The sequence below is a fragment of the Daucus carota genome, chromosome 4, assembly GCF_001625215.2.
Source record: "Daucus carota subsp. sativus chromosome 4, DH1 v3.0, whole genome shotgun sequence".
Taxonomy (NCBI): Eukaryota; Viridiplantae; Streptophyta; class Magnoliopsida; order Apiales; family Apiaceae; genus Daucus; species Daucus carota.
The window spans coordinates 34,620,235-34,639,302 of record NC_030384.2 but is presented as its reverse complement, the minus strand read 5'-3'; the positions used below and the strand labels follow the sequence as shown (position 1 = coordinate 34,639,302).

General features: G+C 40.7%; 1 protein-coding gene across 1 annotated transcript; it reads right to left on the bottom strand.

Annotated features, from left to right (window-relative positions):
* Nucleotides 1-183: 183 nt before the first annotated feature.
* On the bottom strand, nt 184-18,967 carry LOC108218565 (mediator of RNA polymerase II transcription subunit 14). The gene is made up of 8 exons (XM_017391558.2): nt 18,482-18,967; nt 15,813-16,889; nt 14,835-14,923; nt 7,171-7,345; nt 5,849-6,821; nt 4,751-5,766; nt 3,129-4,201; nt 184-1,261 (listed from the first exon to the last, which is right to left on the bottom strand). Exons 1-8 carry the CDS (start codon nt 18,689-18,691, stop codon nt 490-492), a joined length of 5,385 nt encoding a protein of 1,794 aa, XP_017247047.1. The 5' UTR covers nt 18,692-18,967; the 3' UTR covers nt 184-489.
* Nucleotides 18,968-19,068: the final 101 nt, after the last annotated feature.

Genomic DNA, 19,068 nt, shown 5'->3' with positions numbered 1-19,068 from the left:
TATACTTCAAATATCTTTCTTGCTGTTATTGACGATTTAAGAATGATGATAGTTCTTGAGATGAGTATGAAGATAGCTCTGTGAATGCTCCTAAAAATAAAATTAAAATACTAGATTCTAAATGTGGAGGGGGAGAAATTAAACTCTTTATCCGCTTCTAAAGACTAAGATGCAGACCGCTGATTTCCTCTACTAAAAACAAACATGAGATCACTAAGTTATACAGAAACAGAACAGTTAACTGTACACAGGAAAACAGCCAACATGGGCCAAAATCTATACAATCTACTAAATTGATTGAAGATCCAAGTAATTAGGCTCTTGTATTAGTTTTAAATCCTTGGTAATTACATGTTTTCAAACATCCAAAATCTATTCATTTAATCATTTATGATAACTGCAGCCTCCCTCCAGTGCAAAGGAGTGGCATACATGTTACCAAAGATTTTTATGTGCGACCAATAGACTCATCTACCAGATTACTGTGTTTCAAAAATTTGCACTGCCATCTTTCAATCCTTGGAGACACGCCTGTAGTGTTTTTTGCACATTATCTGCAATTAATTTCAACCTTCCCTGGTTGAGTTCCCCAGTTGAACTTCCATTCATTTCCACAGTTCGAATCACCCGTTGTTCACACTTATCCCAGTCATCAAGCCGTTGCCAGCAAGCACGTCCACCATGACTTCCTTCCATCCCCAGAAACGACACATTTGGTTTTTCACCAAATGAATATCTTAGCCTCACGGAAACACAGTAAGGCAACCAAGCAGCTCCACCAGCAGCATTTAAGTGAGGCATGTGTGCTTGATCAAGAACGACGGTCAACCCAAAATCAACAGAATTGCGAGGACGGTCGTACTGGATATTACTCTTTGATGAAGATGTATTTCCCGGGTTCCCATGCATATCTAATCCTGAATGATTCTCCAGGCATAATTCAATTCGAGACTTTTGTGTTGGGGCTGTTTCTCCAACTGGTGCCTGAGCTAATCCCTTCTTCCATGCGATAAGCTTCAAAAACTCTCTCAAAACTGAAACTGGCAATGTAAGAAGAGTAATAAAAGATGCAACACGGGAAGCGTCATAAGGCTCTGATGCGACACGGCGGCTGAAATAGTCACATATTTCACCAATCTCAGACTGTGTTAGCTCGGCAATAGCTGGGTTTTGCTGCTGTTGCTGTGAGTGAAATCTCTTTACACTAAGAACTTGGAGAAGAAGTTGAACTCTATGCACACTAACAGCAAATACATACCCCCTGCAACAAGGAACAAAAGTGATACAAGTGTTGTCACAGACTGAATGGTCTTAGCTACATTTTATCATATCATGAGCATACAAAATCGAAATGCATCACATACGAAAGGGATAAATATGCAAAAATGGAAAGCAAAATGTTCAATCCTACATAAAGCACCCTCAAGTCAGCAACCAGATGAATCCAAAGAAGACACATTGACTACATGTATAATTACAAGCCAATATAACCTACTGATAGACCAAATGACACTACAAAAGTGTCAAAGCATATGAGATAATATAAATATATCCTACTTCACCCAGGCTGGGGGGTTCCTGTCAGGATCTAGGGTTGAGAAATGCAGAAATAAAGGTATTGTTGGTGTTTTATGGTTTATATGCAGAGAATTAACAGATTCTAGGTAGAGAATACAGAGAAACGGAGATAAAGACGGAGATTTAAGCTACAGAGATAGAGAATTCAGAGCGATTTGCACACACACAGCACATAAATCAGTTATAGAGAAACTAAACAGAATTCTAGATTCAGCCACTCGAATTTTCGATATTCCTTTTTATTTCTCATCAAATGAATGGCATCTTCTTCTGGAAACCCTAGCTATTCTTAGCATGATATTGGGGAATCTTATTGCTATAACTCAAACAAGCATGAAACGTATGCTTGCATATTCGTCCATAGGTCAAATCGGATATGTAATTATTGGAATAATTGTTGGAGACTCAAATGATGGATATGCAAGCATGATAACTTATATGCTGTTCTATATCTCCATGAATCTAGGAACTTTTGCTTGCATTGTATTATTTGGTCTACGTACCGGAACTGATAACATTCGAGATTATGCAGGATTATATACGAAAGATCCTTTTTTGGCTCTCTCTTTAGCCCTATGTCTCTTATCCCTAGGAGGTCTTCCTCCACTAGCAGGTTTTTTCGGAAAACTCTATTTATTCTGGTGTGGAATACAGAGAAACGGAGATAAAGACGGAGATTTAAGCTACAGAGATAGAGAATTCAGAGCGATTTGCACACACACAGCACATAAATCAGTTATAGAGAAACTAAACAGAATTCTAGAGAGAGAAAAGGATGGTGGAAACTAATTCCATTTTCTAATAAAATGTTCAACATAACAGAAATACAAACTGAGTTGGTATGTATACTAGTCTAGGCTTACTTTGTCAAATGACCAGACTACCCCTAATGAGCTAGTACTACTACAGTACTACTTCTACTAGTTATAATATCCTTAATGATGCTACCATTATGACTAGTCGGACTCCTCACTCCTCTCCTGACAGTTCCAGACTATGGACATATCCTAGTATCAGACCAAAAACTGGGACACGGAGACTTCGTCCTATTTTTTTAAACACCGGCACAAACACACACCATAATTTATTTATAAACAAGTATACTAGCTGAGAACTCATACCAAAGATTAACAAGGAAGCTTCAACTACACTTAATTTAGTCAAAGACTATGCAAATAAGGTGTTTTCTCTTCTCCTTTTTTTCTTTTGCCTGTCTGTTTGCATCCTATTTTCATTTCATATGTGGACTTGCAGTTGGTCAGAGTAGCCACATTATAGTTAAAGGATCAGACACGTAATAACTATCTAGTCCAAGTATCAGAACTCAGAATTGAGCCATTCTCAAAATTGTATTTTGAGCTCTAATTCATAATATGAAACTAATCAGTTTCTTAATTAAATGGCACAAACTTCCATTCTATTCTTTCAACCAAACAGAGACTAAGAAAGAAAGGTAAATGAGCAGCATTTGGTTAACAAATAACAGAAACCAAAAGCAAAAATCAACAGTAAGTGACTGCTACAAGTGTCGAATAGTTTAAATTTCTTACCCCACAAAAAAACGCAAGGCTGGCTGCTCCTGATCAAGATTTAATAATGCACCTTCGTTGTCCTTAAGAATAGATCCCAGGATCTCTTTTAACAGATCTGGTAACTGAGCAAATAGCCACAATACACCCAAGTATTTCAGAATACCTCTGAGGACTTTCTTTAAAGCAACAAGAGGGACCCATCCACCACCATAACCTCCGTCATCCCCAAGTCCAATAATGGCTGTATTCAGCTCACCTCTAACATTAGCAGGAACACCTGTTGGTCTGCACAGAGGCAACCCTGGACTAGCCAAATTTGAGGATGCTGAAAGAGAATTTCCTACACGACTGAGGCCATTAACTTGGTTGCCTAAATGGGAAATTTCAGTGGAGCCAGGAATACCAGCTCTGTTCCCATTGTTTGCCAACAGCTGTGGACCTGGACCTAGACCTGAATAGTTTGAATTTCCCAGGTCACCTGCTTGTTGAATACCAGGAAAATTAGGGTCTAAGCCATTCAGTTCTTGAGCAACATGCTCCATGATAAAGGGGCGGAATTGTGGACATGGTAGAGATCCTCCGGCTGATGGCCCTCCTTTAGGTGGTGTTGCCGGTTGTAACCAAACTTGGTCTCCAGCATAACATCGCATATCAACAGCAAAATTTTTGCGATATATGATTCGAATCCAGTAGGGGCCACGGAGGACAACAGAAACATCGATGGGTAAAAGTGAACTAGGAACAACGCCAGGTGTACTACGCCCAGCAGCAGCAACAGCAGCCAACATTGCAGCAGTATGAAGGTTCTGAGTACTATGGGCTCCCGGATTAGTAAAAGCACCAGTATTCCCTCCTAGACCAGATGAGACCTGACCAAAATTTGTACCTGAACTGGTCGGTCCCTGAGATGGATTATACCCGATCTGTTTTGATACAGTGGGATTCGATGATGCAACACCAGGAACCCCAGACACTGGAGAAGCTCTTGCAGGACATGTTGCAGCCGCGAGGGCATGAAGGGGTCCTGCAGTCAGACGAATGCAATCCAAAAGTGGTGCAACTTCAGCTCCGTTTATAAAATCTTCTAAAAACTGAAGAAAATATGAAATAACATTCAGCACGGGGAGATTTCAGAGCCATGTAAATAAAAAACTTGAAACCCAAAGCAATATATAATTAGACATTATACTAATAAACAAAGCACCAAATACTATATTCACTGCTTGAGTACTGAAACAGCCAAATTAGACAAAACTAATTTCTACACCAAATTAACTTGTAGCCAATGGCAAATGAACTGGATCCCAACCCCTGTAATACAAACGAGAAAATAAATGAAGAAAGAATCGTTAAATAATATAGACCCACTACACTAATGTCAGTTTGCATAATAATAGAATTTACATGCTTCTTACAGCATAACTAAATTTGGTACGCAGGCTTATGTGGTATAAGAGGTGTTTAGCGCCAGAAATTTTCCCAGGCATTCTTATTTTACAAATTCTATTGAGCAGTACAGTAGACGTGTATCCTATATGACATGTATATAATGAAAATTTCAGACTGACAACCAAGTAATTGGCAACAACAAATTGTTATGCCTCCTGAGGATCCAAAGTGCATTATTCAATTATACGAACCTTAGTATGTGGCCAGAGTTGATCCGGAGTTACATGCATTGTACACCCTTTTTTACCTGATTCCCATTCCACAACAAAGCGAGCAAGGGCCCCGGAGCCATAACTGAACCACAGGCTCATCAGTCCAACTGCTTCAATTCTAAATGACCTCCTTACATATTCTAAAGATTTATTAACCACCTCACCAGTACTTTTTACTCCAGCTGACACTGTAGCATCAGAAAGTTGAGCACTGTCTTCGAACTTTTCGTTTGAACTTGCACCAAGCAATTTCCGCATCCCAAGAGCAAACATCCTAGAATTATAAAGCCTTTGAATATCTGCTACTAACTTCTTGATGCTATCAGCCTCAACAGAGTTGTAACTCAGAATAACACCCTCCGCATCATAACAAATATGGGAATCTATGTCAGATGTATTTGCAATACGAACATCAGAACCCCATGAAGTACTATTGCTTCCCCTCTGAAGATCCCACAAGTCTCTAAAGTGCTTATCATTGATCTTGACATCCCAATGCATGCTCCCCAATCGGCCAAGCCGCAAGCATATATTCCTCCATGTGTCTTCTCTTAAAGATGGGAGTCGGAACCACAACTTTGAAGATACAGTCCGTAAGCCAATTTCTTCAACATATGGGATATCAAGTGCCTCCATCTGACTAGTTAGTTGAGCATGCTTGATACAAAGCGAGCAGTGACTAACCACCTGAAGAAGTGCTGAAACATAAACATTTGAGGCAGAATTTCCTTTATTTGCCTCAGCTACAACTTCTGCATAATTATATGCATCAGTTCTTCCAATCGCTGTTGTGACCATCTGAGAAGAAGGCTGATGGATTAGAGAAGACTCTGTGAGCTTTCTTCTCTTAGAAGATCTTTTACTAACATCTGAGAAGCGGAGCGATGGAATTAAGTTAAACATATCTGACAATGTTCTCTTTCCTAGTCCTTTCTCCTGCCTTGGAACAATATCAAGACTTGGGCTAGAAATAATAGCTGGATCAGGTCCTTTAGCTGGAAAATAAGGGATTTGATTAACAAAGCAATTAGTCTAAAAAAATTATATGTAAACTTTATTAAAGATTAAGAATCTTACACAATGTAGTCGTAACCAATGATCTGGACCCAGAAACATACAAAGATCCAGCTGCAGTCCCGACTGGTAGTGAATTAGTTGATGCATTAGTTTTTGCACTTAGTGTAGAAGTTTGAAGTACAGGTTGTCGAGACAGTCGAGCAGACTGATTTCCACATGAAATATGATCTGCGTCAATTCTGTTGTAAGGACCTAATTCAGCAGCAAAAGGAGACCGAAGAGAAGGTATATCTTGGTCAGACTTGGAAGCTGATAGCTTCTTTACTGGCGCACTCTTCCCTGGGCCAGAAGATAGCACACTGGCAGAGCTGGACTGTGACAAGTCCATCAAATTTCTTGACAAATAAGGTAAATTACTGTGATTGGGGTTTATATTAGCTACTTTTGGTAAGTCAGTTATCTGTGATCCTGCCTCCCATTTAGGAGATGTTCCGGCTTGCATGCCATGAAAACTTCTTGTAACAGAACCAACGACAGAAGCGGGAGAATTATTAAACATCGAGTTGGGACTCTGGACAGAATAAGGGGTTGATGAACCTCTTTCAAGCTCAAAAACTTCATCAACAACTGAAGAGAAACTTGATGGAGGAACAGAATCAAACTTAGGAGCCCTGGTACTGAATTCAGAAAGCAGACCCTTTGCAGGAGTCTGAAGAGCACCCATATTGTTAACCTGAGCCAGCAGTTTTGCGGATTTATGGAGACTAAGATTTAAATCATCTTCAAGTATATGCATCATGCCCATGTCAATGTTTTTCATCCGAATTACATTATTCAGGTCTACAAACGACTGCGCTTTTCCAAATAGATCTGGCTGAGTCTCCAGTAATTTAAAAAGTGGTTTGAAGTCCTCGTCAAGTTGCATTAGCAAAAAATAAGAGTTCCCACACTCTGGAAACCCCATAACCAACATAGTAGAACCACTTAAAATATTCTTTGGCACCCTCACGGCAGAATTCCCCTGATCATACACCTAAAAAGATACAAAATGGATAGATAACTAAGAATACACTGTTTAGATATGCCTATTAAGCAAAAAATAACATGTTTTAACATGAAGATTATGACTTAGTACTCATCTAAAAATATTCTATTTTTATCTTAATTCATAATCTAATAATAACATCCCAATGTCAGCCATGAATTTGACTTATTAGAGGGTGTTTGGCTAGTCTAAATTTCCTCTTGTGCATTGGAATAAGTACCTATTAGGTGCTTCACTCCACCCATAAGAGCGTATTAAAATTATTATAATTTTCCAAACGCACGCATACAAATACAACGTACATGCCCTAAAGAGAAATGGAAGCAACATATATTACCTGAAGACCCAAGAACCTGCCAATACAGGCAAAAAGATGAAGTATACTTCTAGATTTCAAGCTTACAAAAACATTGGCTGCAGTCATTGTACCATTATTTAAGGATTCTTCAAAATCAGACAAAGTTGACGATGCAAGCATATTGCCGGATGAATGAAGAAGAAAGCGTCCACTCCTGGAATTCAGAAAAAATGTTTATATTTATTTATGATGTGTCAGCTGAAGAAATAACAAGACCACTAGACCCAATATTATCCGAACCAAGGCTCCACTCAATATTATCCAAGAAGGCTCCACAAAAACTTGGAACACTATATATTCTATAACAAAGAGTAATTTGAGTGCGATATACAGTAGACACATCCTTAATCTACAGAAAATATGTGCAAGGGATAACGGAAGTATACAGTATTTATTAATAGTTAGTTGAGTTTCCTTGCACTTCTTAACCAGCTTCATATTCAATTTTATTTTGCATCAACCAGGAGCCAAGTCATGCAAGAAATAATATACACATAGTAAACTTATTTCTGCTTGTAAGCTTTTAACATGTCACCCACTAGCTTTAATGTATAATTAAACATCATACTTACAATACCACCTATCCCGGCCAAAATATTACTGCCACCACTTAAACAGTACATAACTATCGACAGAGTTGTCTGTAATAATAAGTTCATGTATACATGCATACATAAGGTCAAGGAATAGGGTTAAAGCCTACAAACATGGATTGAAGTATTGAACACTGTAAGAAAACCTCAAAATCCCATGTCTAAGTAAGACCTATTAAATTTCTTCTATTCAAAGGAAGAAAAGCAGATATCAACTATGTTACTCCGACTCGCCTGTTCCGCCGGCTTCCTTGCCGGTCGAACCTATTTCAATTCCGTATCCATGTCGACACGATACGACATGGGAAACAACGCGAGATATGGGGCGGATTCGTCCATGAAAGCCTGACATGTCTGTGTCATCATCAGGAAAGTGAATGGGTACCGGAGAAATCAAAATCGAAGGTCGCCAGCGATTATTCATGTTTTACAGAGAGATTACAGAAGAAGAGATGTTAGAGAAATTGGAAGTGGTGAAAAGGGGAAGTGAAAATGAAAAAGACGATAGGAGAAGGGGAAAAGAAACGACAACACCATATACATTGAGTATAATGTATCTGGACTTTTATTGGTCCACAATCATTATATTACTCAATAATTGTAGCCAGCTGTTCTTCGGAAGTATGCTTACGTATAAATAATTGTAAATTTATTAATTTTAAATATCAATTAGATGTACTTAGCACAAAAATTAACTATATGAATATTTTTCTCAAAATATTTAAAGATAAATGATAAAGAATATACATCTTATTCATTCTTATCAAATAGAATAAAATTATTACTTTAAAATTCGCCGTGTCCCCGTATCCATATCCAAATTTGTAGTGTCCTCAATTTTCGAGAGTGCCAAATACGACACTCGGATATGTGTCATGTCGAACACTCAGATACCGATCTGAGTAACAGTCATAATTTAGTAACTATACTTTGATATGATTTATTTTGGATTATTACTTTTATAGTATATTTCACTTGCAAAGACACATATTATTCTTGTAATTTATATAATGAAACTCATTCTTGTATTATAAGGCGGGTGGACTATGATTCAAGTGTTTACATTAGTGGATTGATATATTTGTATTTTAAATGAGAAAAAAAGGAATTGTTCGAAACCAACATAAAAATATATAACGGGCTACATTATACAATGAGGACTATAAATTCTAAGCTCATAAAGATTGCAGCATGTAGAACCATTATGCTGTAGCCCAACATTCTAGTGGGCCGGGCCTAGTCACATATGCCAGAACCCGAGTAAGGGCAAAGAAGTCTGATCACCAGAAGTGAAGGGGTGTGTTTGTCTTTTGGCAAAGGGATAGAAAAAGGGGGCAGCTGCTAGGGTTTTGGATTATCGATTAGCTATTGAGTAAGTGAGATCAGGGAGAGGCTACATCTCGAAAGTAGTAAGTTCAATTGTAATTTGCATTTCAGTTGTAATTGCAGTTGTTCATATCAGTATTTCTTTTAGTATTCCTATTCAGCCCGTTAATTATCAAGTACAACAGTCATCTGCAGTGTTATTTGCCATCCAATCTCTAGCAAAAGTGGTATCAGAGCCTTTTCCGATCTATGGCACCGCCAACTGATAGGGAGCGTATCGACAAGATCGAGGCTCAACTCGAGGCGATTCCTGAGTCCATTCGCGAGAAAATCACCACTGAAGTGTCGGCGGCGGTAAAAGGGGCAATCGCCGCCATGCAACAAACCCTAGTCAATCGGTTTGTTTCCAGCTTTGAAGATGTGTCCCGTCAACACGAGGACAAGCTGGCGTCGGCGGTGGCTCGACTTGAAGGTCGGATAAGCAGATCCCGGGATACGCAGGAGTCTCTAATTAACTCCATGCGAGATGAACAACTCCGTTTTCAATCGGACATCAGATCTACTCTCTCCACCCTCCAGCAGGCTTCAGCGAAGGCGGGGGAGTTTGGTAGTGCTCAGGGCGACATGGGCGCCGTGTTTGGGGTTGGTAGTAGCAACAAAGGTCCTATGGGTACGGGAAGTCCATCTGGGTCGGGTTTTGCATCTGGGGTTGGAGGTGGTGCCGGTACAGGGTCCGGTGGGGGACCCGGGGTAGGCAGGGATTTTCCTATGGGTGGAGCTGGTAGACAGGCTTGGAGACAGAAGAAGCTGGACCTACCCTTATTTGATGGAAATAACCCAGACGGGTGGATACTCCGGGCGGAGAGGTTCTTTAAGTTTTACGGTTTGACTGAGGAGGAAAAGGTGGAGGCTACGGTGGTAGCTTTGGATGGACAAGCACTTCTCTGGTTTCAATGGGAGCATCGCCGCCGGCCCATTGAACGCTGGGACCAGGTCAAAACCCTGCTACGCCGTCAATTCCGTTCTCAAACAGCTGGATCCCTCCAGGAACAGTGGCTTGCTCATCGCCAAGGGGGGTCAGTGTCAGATTATCGACTCAGGTTTATTGAATTGCTCGCACCCCTGGACAATGTGTCGGAAGAATTATCACTGGGACAGTTTCTGAATGGGCTCCGCGAGGATATAAGAGCTGAGGTACGGTTGTTGGGACCGTTGACAGTGGACCATGCGATGGAACTCGCACATATGGTCGAAGAGAAACTTCGTTGTGGCAAGTCGCGGAGCGAATTTAAGGCTAGTTTAAGCCAGGTAATTAAGCCCACTAGTGCGAGTTGGGGCGGTACTGCAGCATCATCACCCCGCTCTCACAATTCCAGCACGACATCCTCGCCCAACTCGCTCTCAAGTTACAGTGCTTCAGTTAGCAGCCCAGCCCCATTCCACAAACAAACAGGTGAGGTACGCCGGTTGAGTGATAAGGAACTTCAAGATAAAAGGGCCAAGGGCCTGTGCTTTCGTTGTGATGGAAAGTGGAATGTGGGACATAAATGCCATCGTAAGGAGTTGAGTGTGTTGCTGGCTAATGAAGATGGGGGTCTGGATGACACCTCGGGGATGGAAGAGTTTAAAAACGAGGGAGAACCGATTGGGGAGGAGGAGCTGCAGCCAGAAATTTCGTTAAATTCGGTGGTAGGGTTGACGAGTCCCAAAACATTTAAGCTTCGAGGTGAAATTAATGGGGTTCCGGTGATCGTGATGATCGACCCGGGTGCTACGCACAATTTCATTGCTGTGCGTGCTATGCAAGAGCTGGGCCTGGAGTGTAAGTCTTCAAAGTGTTTCGGAGTATCCTTGGGGACGGGTGAAACGGTACAAAGCAAGGGTGAATGCAAATCCGTTGTCTTACTATTGCAGGGTCTCACTATTATTGAGGACTATCTTCCCATTACCTTGGGTAATTCGGACATAATTTTGGGGTTGCAGTGGCTTGAGAAATTGGGCACGATGTCAGCTAATTGGAAGTCTCAAACCATTAGCTTCAAAATGGGGTCTGAGACGGTGACTTTGAAGGGGGATGCATCCTTAGGTCGGTCTGGAATCTCTTTAAAAGCAATGTTCAAGACACTCCGAAAACAGGGGAATGGTTACTTGGTCGAGTTTAATCACTTGGGAGTGGAGGAGGTTCCAAAACAGAAAGGGGTTCCCGCCTTCTTACAGCCAGTAGTCGATCAATATGGGGAGATTTTTCATCTGCCATCCGGGCTGCCACCCATGAGGCATCAGGATCATGGCATTGTGTTAAAGGAAGGGTCTGACCCAGTCAATGTGCGACCGTATCGCTACCCTCAGGCTCAAAAAGAGGAGATTGAGCGATTGATCCATGACATGCTTGCAGCTGGTATTATCCAGCCCTCCAACAGCCCTTTTTCCAGCCCGGTGCTCCTTGTTAAAAAGAAGGACGGCTCATGGAGGTTCTGCGTCGATTACCGAGCCCTGAATAAAGCCACTGTTCCGAATAAATATCCCATACCGGTGATCGATGAATTACTAGATGAACTTCACGGGGCAAGGGTGTTCACGAAATTGGACCTTAAGTCCGGGTATCATCAAGTGCGGGTTCGAAGTGAAGATGTACAAAAAACGGCCTTCCGAACACATGAAGGCCATTACGAATTTCTCGTCATGCCGTTTGGCTTGACAAACGCTCCCGCCACCTTTCAAGCCATCATGAATGAGGTTTTCCGCCCCTTCCTGCGTCGATTTGTTCTTGTTTTCTTCGACGACATTCTCATATATAGTGCCACAGCGGAGGAGCATGTTCAACATGTGGAGACAGTGTTTGGACTGTTGAAATTGCACCAGTTGTATGTGAATCAAAAGAAATGTGAGTTTGGGAGCCCTCAGGTTGCTTATTTAGGTCATCTGATATCTGCCCAAGGGGTAGCAGTCGAGCCTGATAAAGTTAAGGCTGTGGTGGAATGGCAGGTACCCCAGAACATCAGGGAGTTGCGTGGGTTCCTGGGATTGTCCGGTTACTACAGAAAATTTATCCGCAATTATGCCAACATTGCGTTTCCACTCACTGAGCAATTGAAGAAGGATAGTTTTGGGTGGAGTGCCGAGGCAACGGAAGCTTTTACATCCCTCAAACAAGCGTTAGTCACCGCCCCTGTTTTGGCAATGCCTGATTTCAGTCTGCCATTTATAATTGAGACTGACGCCTCGGGTTATGGACTGGGAGCTGTCCTCTTACAAACTGATCATCCGATTGCATACTACAGTAAGGTTTTGGGAGAAAGAGCTCGGCTGAAATCGATCTACGAAAAGGAATTAATGGCTATCGTGCTTGCCGTGCAGAAATGGCGTCCCTATTTACTTGGCCATTTGTTTGTAATACGCACGGATCAGCGTAGTTTGAAGTTCTTACTCGAACAGAGGGAAGTGGGAATGGATTACCAGAGGTGGGTGAGTAAGTTGTTTGGTTATCAGTTTCGGATAGAATACAAGCCGGGCATCACTAACAAAGTGGCCGACGCACTCTCAAGAATGGGACCAACAAACTCGGAGTTAAGTACATTGATTGCTACGGGTGGAATTGCATGGTCTGATATTCACCAGAAATTGAAAACTGACCCGAACCTCCAGAAAATGGCTGCGAGGATTGCTCAAGGAGACGTTGGGTTGAAGGGGTATGAGCTGCACCACGGTGTGGTGTGTTATAAAGGGCGTATTGTGGTGTCCCCAGACTCTGAGTTGATCCCTCGTCTCTTACACGAGTATCACGACTCTCCTATTGGGGGGCACTCGGGGGACAACAAAACTTACCAGCGATTGCGAAGGGAGTGGTTTTGGGAAGGAATGAGAAAGAGAGTAGCCACATATGTCAAAGAATGTGCCACTTGTCAGCAGCAGAAACATTCTGCCCTCCTGCCAGCTGGGCTTCTGCAGCCGTTACCCATACCTATGCGTATTTGGGATGACATCTCTATTGATTTCGTGGAAGGGTTGCCTAAATCCGGGGGTGTCGACACCATATTGGTCGTGGTGGACCGACTGTCTAAATACGCTCATTTCCTGGGGTTATCTCACCCTTTTACAGCTCCAACAGTGGCTCAACTTTTTATCAAGGAAGTTGTCCGACTCCACGGATTTCCCTGCACTATAGTCTCTGACCGGGATCGTATCTTCCTTAGTCTGTTCTGGCGTGAGTTGTTTCGGGTGCAAGGAACTGCGCTGCACCGTAGTACTGCCTACCACCCGCAGTCCAATGGTCAAACAGAGGTGGTTAACAAAACGTTGGAGGGGTATCTGCGTTGTTTTATCTGTGGCAAGCCACGAGACTGGGCGAAATGGCTGCCTTGGGCGGAATACTGGTATAATACCTCCACCCATTCTTCTACCAAATATTCGCCATTTGAAATTGTTTATGGGAGGCCTCCTCCCCAACTGGTCAGATTCAACACTGGTAGCACTGCTGTGGGCTCCCTCGAAGAACAATTGGCCCGTCGAGATGCCTTGCTGGCTGAGTTGAAAAGTAATCTGGAGAAGGCTCAGCAGCAAATGAAAATGTATGAGAACCGGCACAGACGTCATCTTGAGTTTGAGGAGGGTGATATGGTCTATTTAAAGCTCCAACCATATCGACAAGTATCCCTGTCCAGACGTCCTAATGAGAAACTCTCCCCTCGTTTCTACGGGCCCTTTAAGGTCCTCGCCCGAGTTGGCAAGGTCGCTTACCGCCTTGACTTACCCCCCACTGCAAGGATCCATAATGTATTCCACATATCTCAGCTCAAAAAGGCAGTGGGCACTGCTTCGGTCATTTCCACCATTCCCTCACATATTACTGCTGAGTTGGTATTCATAGCAGAACCAGAACAAGTACTGGATGTTCGTTTTCTGGAGGCAGGGGACCCCAAAGCGGCTGCAGTGCTCATCAAATGGAAAGACTCCCCCACTTGGGAGGCAACTTGGGAAGAATCTTCTGCAATGGCACTGCGTTTTCCTGACTTCCACCTTGAGGACAAGGTGAAATTTTGGGCCGGGGGTAATGCTGTAGCCCAACATTCTAGTGGGCCGGGCCTAGTCACATATGCCAGAACCCGAGTAAGGGCAAAGAAGTCTGATCACCAGAAGTGAAGGGGTGTGTTTGTCTTTTGGCAAAGGGATAGAAAAAGGGGGCAGCTGCTAGGGTTTTGGATTATCGATTAGCTATTGAGTAAGTGAGATCAGGGAGAGGCTACATCTCGAAAGTAGTAAGTTCAATTGTAATTTGCATTTCAGTTGTAATTGCAGTTGTTCATATCAGTATTTCTTTTAGTATTCCTATTCAGCCCGTTAATTATCAAGTACAACAGTCATCTGCAGTGTTATTTGCCATCCAATCTCTAGCACATTAGCAGAAAAAAAACCAGACAATTGACATTTTAATATGGATAATAAACAGATGAACAGTCAAGCTTCTTCAGGTTTTAATTATAAATCATAATTCTAGTCGTATGTAAGATAATAAACCTTGTGCTTGCCTTCTAATTCCATTTTCATATTACTTTAACAGGCAAGCTTGAGCTTCTTGACAGTGAGATATTCCACATTCGCAAATCTATAAATCCATCGTTCATTTATACACAGGCAATCAGTAACAAGCTAGCTTAAGAAACATAGGTAGGTAGCCTTGTATTAAAATTATACGTCTACTTCTACATAGGAAAAAAAAAGGCAAACCTTATATTTATACGAAGAGTGAAATATGACGAACCATAGGCACGAACACGTAAAACTTCCTGCCCTTTGGCATTGAATTGATCATCCTTCTGTAGAAAGTATTTAACACAAGAGAGGTCCATTAAATACTCGGACAAATTATAGGAAGAGACAACTTCAAAAAGTCACTGAAAGAAAATGTTTAAATACTAAATGCAAGAAAATACAAATAACAACCTTCTAATTTCTAATGACACAAAATGAAATTTTTTCAATATGTGACATCTTATAATGGCAATGCATCTGATATGAAATCATGAAAAAACATAGAAATAGAAGTGATCATGTGTAAATATGCCATTTTATAATATACAAATGTAGGATCAAATACATAAACATGCAATGAGCTACAAAACTATATAGATCATGATTCAAGGTAGTCAGGGAGTTAGAAAAGGTAACAGGAGTTATAGTTAAGCGAAACCAAACACAAACTGAACCTGACTGAAACCTGAAACAGTAAACCCGAATTGTCAGGTCTTACCAAATCGAAGAGTTGATATTATATTTTAATACATTATCCTTATCAAATGTGATACATACATAACATATAATGTCCATGCTGTATTTAAAATTGATGTATTTCATATTTGATCAAATCAATCAAACAACACAGACATTGGTCATCGCTAGTTATTTACTTTAAAAACTTATGCTATCAAATTTCATGGTAGTAGGGAAAGCAATCATTTGTACTAAGTATGTTTATCAGATCAAATCAAAGTAAAAAATAAATAATATTGTTTATATATATAGACATAGATATACACACACACATATATATACATGTGTGTGTGTGTGCAGATGTGGACCCGTTCGGATTTCGGGTCAGGTTACAGGCTGTTGACATAATAACCGAGCCCAAACCACACTCATTCGGCTTTCAAAAGAAAAAATTTAAGAAACTATTATCAAGGTATTCTTTCTCTTTTTACAAACCTGTTTGTCGCCAGCATCAGGTTCATCCTCTTGGGAACAGAGGAGCACGTCATCTGCAGCTCGGCATATAAGATCATTGCTTCCTAGCTCTTTATATATTTCAAGCAGGCGAGTATACCTATTACAGCAGATAGCTCTTAGCAGTAACTTCTCAACGTCAATGCAACTCTGATCGAGGGAAAGTTCTGCCTCTTTGTCCGTAAGAGGATCGACAACAAATGAGCTATGAAGACACTTTATTTGTAGATCAGGCCCTGGTTCAATTATTATAAATGGAGATGATCCCACATCGGGTGCACCTGGGTTCTTATCAAGATCTAACCAGTAAATGATTTTCAGTCCAGGAGTCCGTAGGACATTTGAATCAGTTTCTCCATCTTGACTCGTTTGTGACACAGATTTCCCACCTTTCCCAAGGTTACTATCAGATATCAGCTCAAACCGGATTACATCCTTCCATCTGCCTTGCCTGAGTGCTTGTACTTGTCTTGTGACAGTGTCCATCACGAGAACAACACAGAGTTCATGAAGGACGGAATATAATGTTACAAAAGGATTATCTGCAGCAGCCATTCTACGCTCCAAATCATCTCCAAGAATATGCCTTCGAACTTCTTCTAGCTTAACCGGACCACTACTTTCACCGACAAGCAGCTCCATATGTAATATTCTCCACATTGACAGGTGACCCCGGTAACCAAGCGTCACAAGAACCTTGAATTCACCATCCACACAAACCAATGCAGTGCCATCCGAAACTTTGACTTCAGATATTTCTTTCGGAAGTGAGACTTCAAGTAATTTGGACCTAACAAGTGTGTCTAACTTCTTTAAAGCAGGCTTCTGCTGATTATCGGTTAATATACTCTGAAGTCCTACATCTTCTACGCATTTTGGTAAACGCTGGTAACTCCCTGTCAGAAAAATTTCAATAGTAGATGGAACATCATAGATCGGAGCTCGTGCTTGTTGTAGCCCTTCATGCATGAAAAATAATGAATCTGCTGCTTGGGTGAAACATGTATCGTGGCTTGAAAGAGTTGATGCAAGTTGTTGACTATATTGTATCAATGAAACCTGCATGAACAATGGCAGAACATTTATAATAATATACCACTAGAGCAGACGAGTCAGAATTCTACAGTACTGGATGCCAGCCTTTTTTATCTATATCTTGATCAACCATGATTGGAAGAATGTGTGAGGTCAAACTGATAAGATCATATATATTTCAGTTCTTCTTCAGTCGAATATTAATATCATATATATTCTTTGTTGCGACTCAACAGCATACTCCTATGTTCCTAGGACGTGGGAACTCAAACCGAAAAGCATGTACAGTACTGGGAGTCGGTCCCCTACTATTCGGTCCATATTGCTTACCAGTTGGCACGTTAGCACTCTTCCGAAGAGATTAGTGGACACTAAAGAGGTGGATATTTTCTCCACACATACCTTATTCTGTCAGGCAATGTACTTTTCTTGGATTATTTTGATATATACAAACAAGACCACTTACCATTTCTTATGTAAGGATCATAATTACAAGCACAATACCCCCGAAAAATGCGCTTGCTCAGTTCATAAATCAAATATCAATATTAAAATGTAAGGAAGCTAAGAACTACTTCGCAAACAAACAAACAAAATTAAAAACTTAACATTGATATTAATTATAGCCGTATTAGTATGTTCTTGCAGAACCTGACCCAATACATTTCTTACTGTGCATTAAACTCATATATTTTAAAGCGGCAAAATTCTTTTATAATCACGTGTTAAACTATAGTCAATTTAGATTCTATATATATATCATATAAATCTTTACAGCAACCGAAGTGTTGGCATTAAATTCCAAATTGCAGCCAATTAAATATTATAGGAAAGTTACAGTTTTTACTCTATAATACTAAGAGCATCTCCAATGGGCTCTTCAAACAAGCCCTTAACTCTAAATTTAAAGAGGATGTGAAAACTTAGAGCTCCAATGGGCTCCTAGTGGCTCTTTAAAAATCTAAGAGCTTCATCTCTCTCCTCTCTTTTAAAGAGCATCTAGGTGCTCTTAACATATTATCACTGAATATCATATTCACTTCCTTCTATTTCTCACTTCTCTCTCATTCTCTCTCTAACTTTTGAAATCAGATTTTATTGTATTTTTTCTTCATCTCGCAATGATCAATTTGCTTACCATATATACTACATTTCAATGTAATTTAAAAGATTTTTTATTTTAGTTTCTGGTATTTATTTTTAATTTAAGGGTGTTCGCGCGCGCGCGCCCGCCCGCCCGCACCCTATATAAATATAAATATATTGTCAAAGTTCTATTACAAGCTTAGACATGAACTACAAAACCAAACAAGATTCACATCACATTTCCTAACACAATTTGAAATGAAATATACACTACAGTATGTAAATAAAAATTAGCTAAACACACATATATCGTTCACCTAGTTCGTAGTTTCTCATTTAACAAACCTATCACTTATACTATACTTATATATTCTGTTATTTTGCTATCAATAGTTGCCGATTCCGCATTACCTATACAGCCTAAAACTCTAGCGATCCCTTCCTGATACGCAAACATATACCCATTCAACACAAAGAACTAATAAATACAAAAACACTTAAAAAAATCAGTTGTTTCAAAAAAATCCGACCTGTTGGCACCACTTGGCAAGCACATTAAGCCGGAGCAGACGCTGTTGAGTCTTGACAACATATTTCAACAGACTAATCTTCTTTTCGGAATCCGAAAGCTCCGTTTCCTTGCATTTCCCCACTAATTCCGTCAACGAAACGAACGATTCCTCCGCCGTTCGTTTCACGAGCGTCGATAATTTCACCGTCTCTTGCCCCAGCTCCGCCATACTTCCTCTCTCTCCTCGTAAACTTCCAGAAAAAATTAAAGATTGTTACTTAATTACGCATATATGTATCTATTTTCGGTGAGTCTAGCCCTAACGACACATTTATATCGTCGGTTTCTACGGATTGAGTGATAGTGGATTATACTGCCATGTATTTGTGCGCGTTTCGATTTCGAATTGGGAGATTTGAGAGATTCGGGAGAGGGTTAGCGAGAGAGAGGAGAGGGAGGGTAGTAGATTATTTGGGACATTCGGGTATTTATATTAAAAAACTTTCACGTTACGATCGAAACTTGCAAGTCTAGAGTACAGTGTGATTTTCTTTTTGTTTCAAATATAAAAACGCATCTTATTTTTAATAAATTGCTTACGGCAAG

Coding starts and splice junctions, on each gene's coding strand:
- LOC108218565 (XM_017391558.2), bottom strand. CDS start 18,691: ATGGCGGAGCTGGGGCAAGAGACGGTGAAATTATCGACGCTCGTGAAA. Junction 7,346..14,834: donor ACTCTTCGTATAAATATAAG/GTTTGCCTTTTT, acceptor TCTGAATTCCAG/GAGTGGACGCTTTCTTCTTC. Junction 1,262..3,128: donor GCCTTGCGTTTTTTTGTGGG/GTAAGAAATTTA, acceptor TCCTTGTTGCAG/GGGGTATGTATTTGCTGTTA.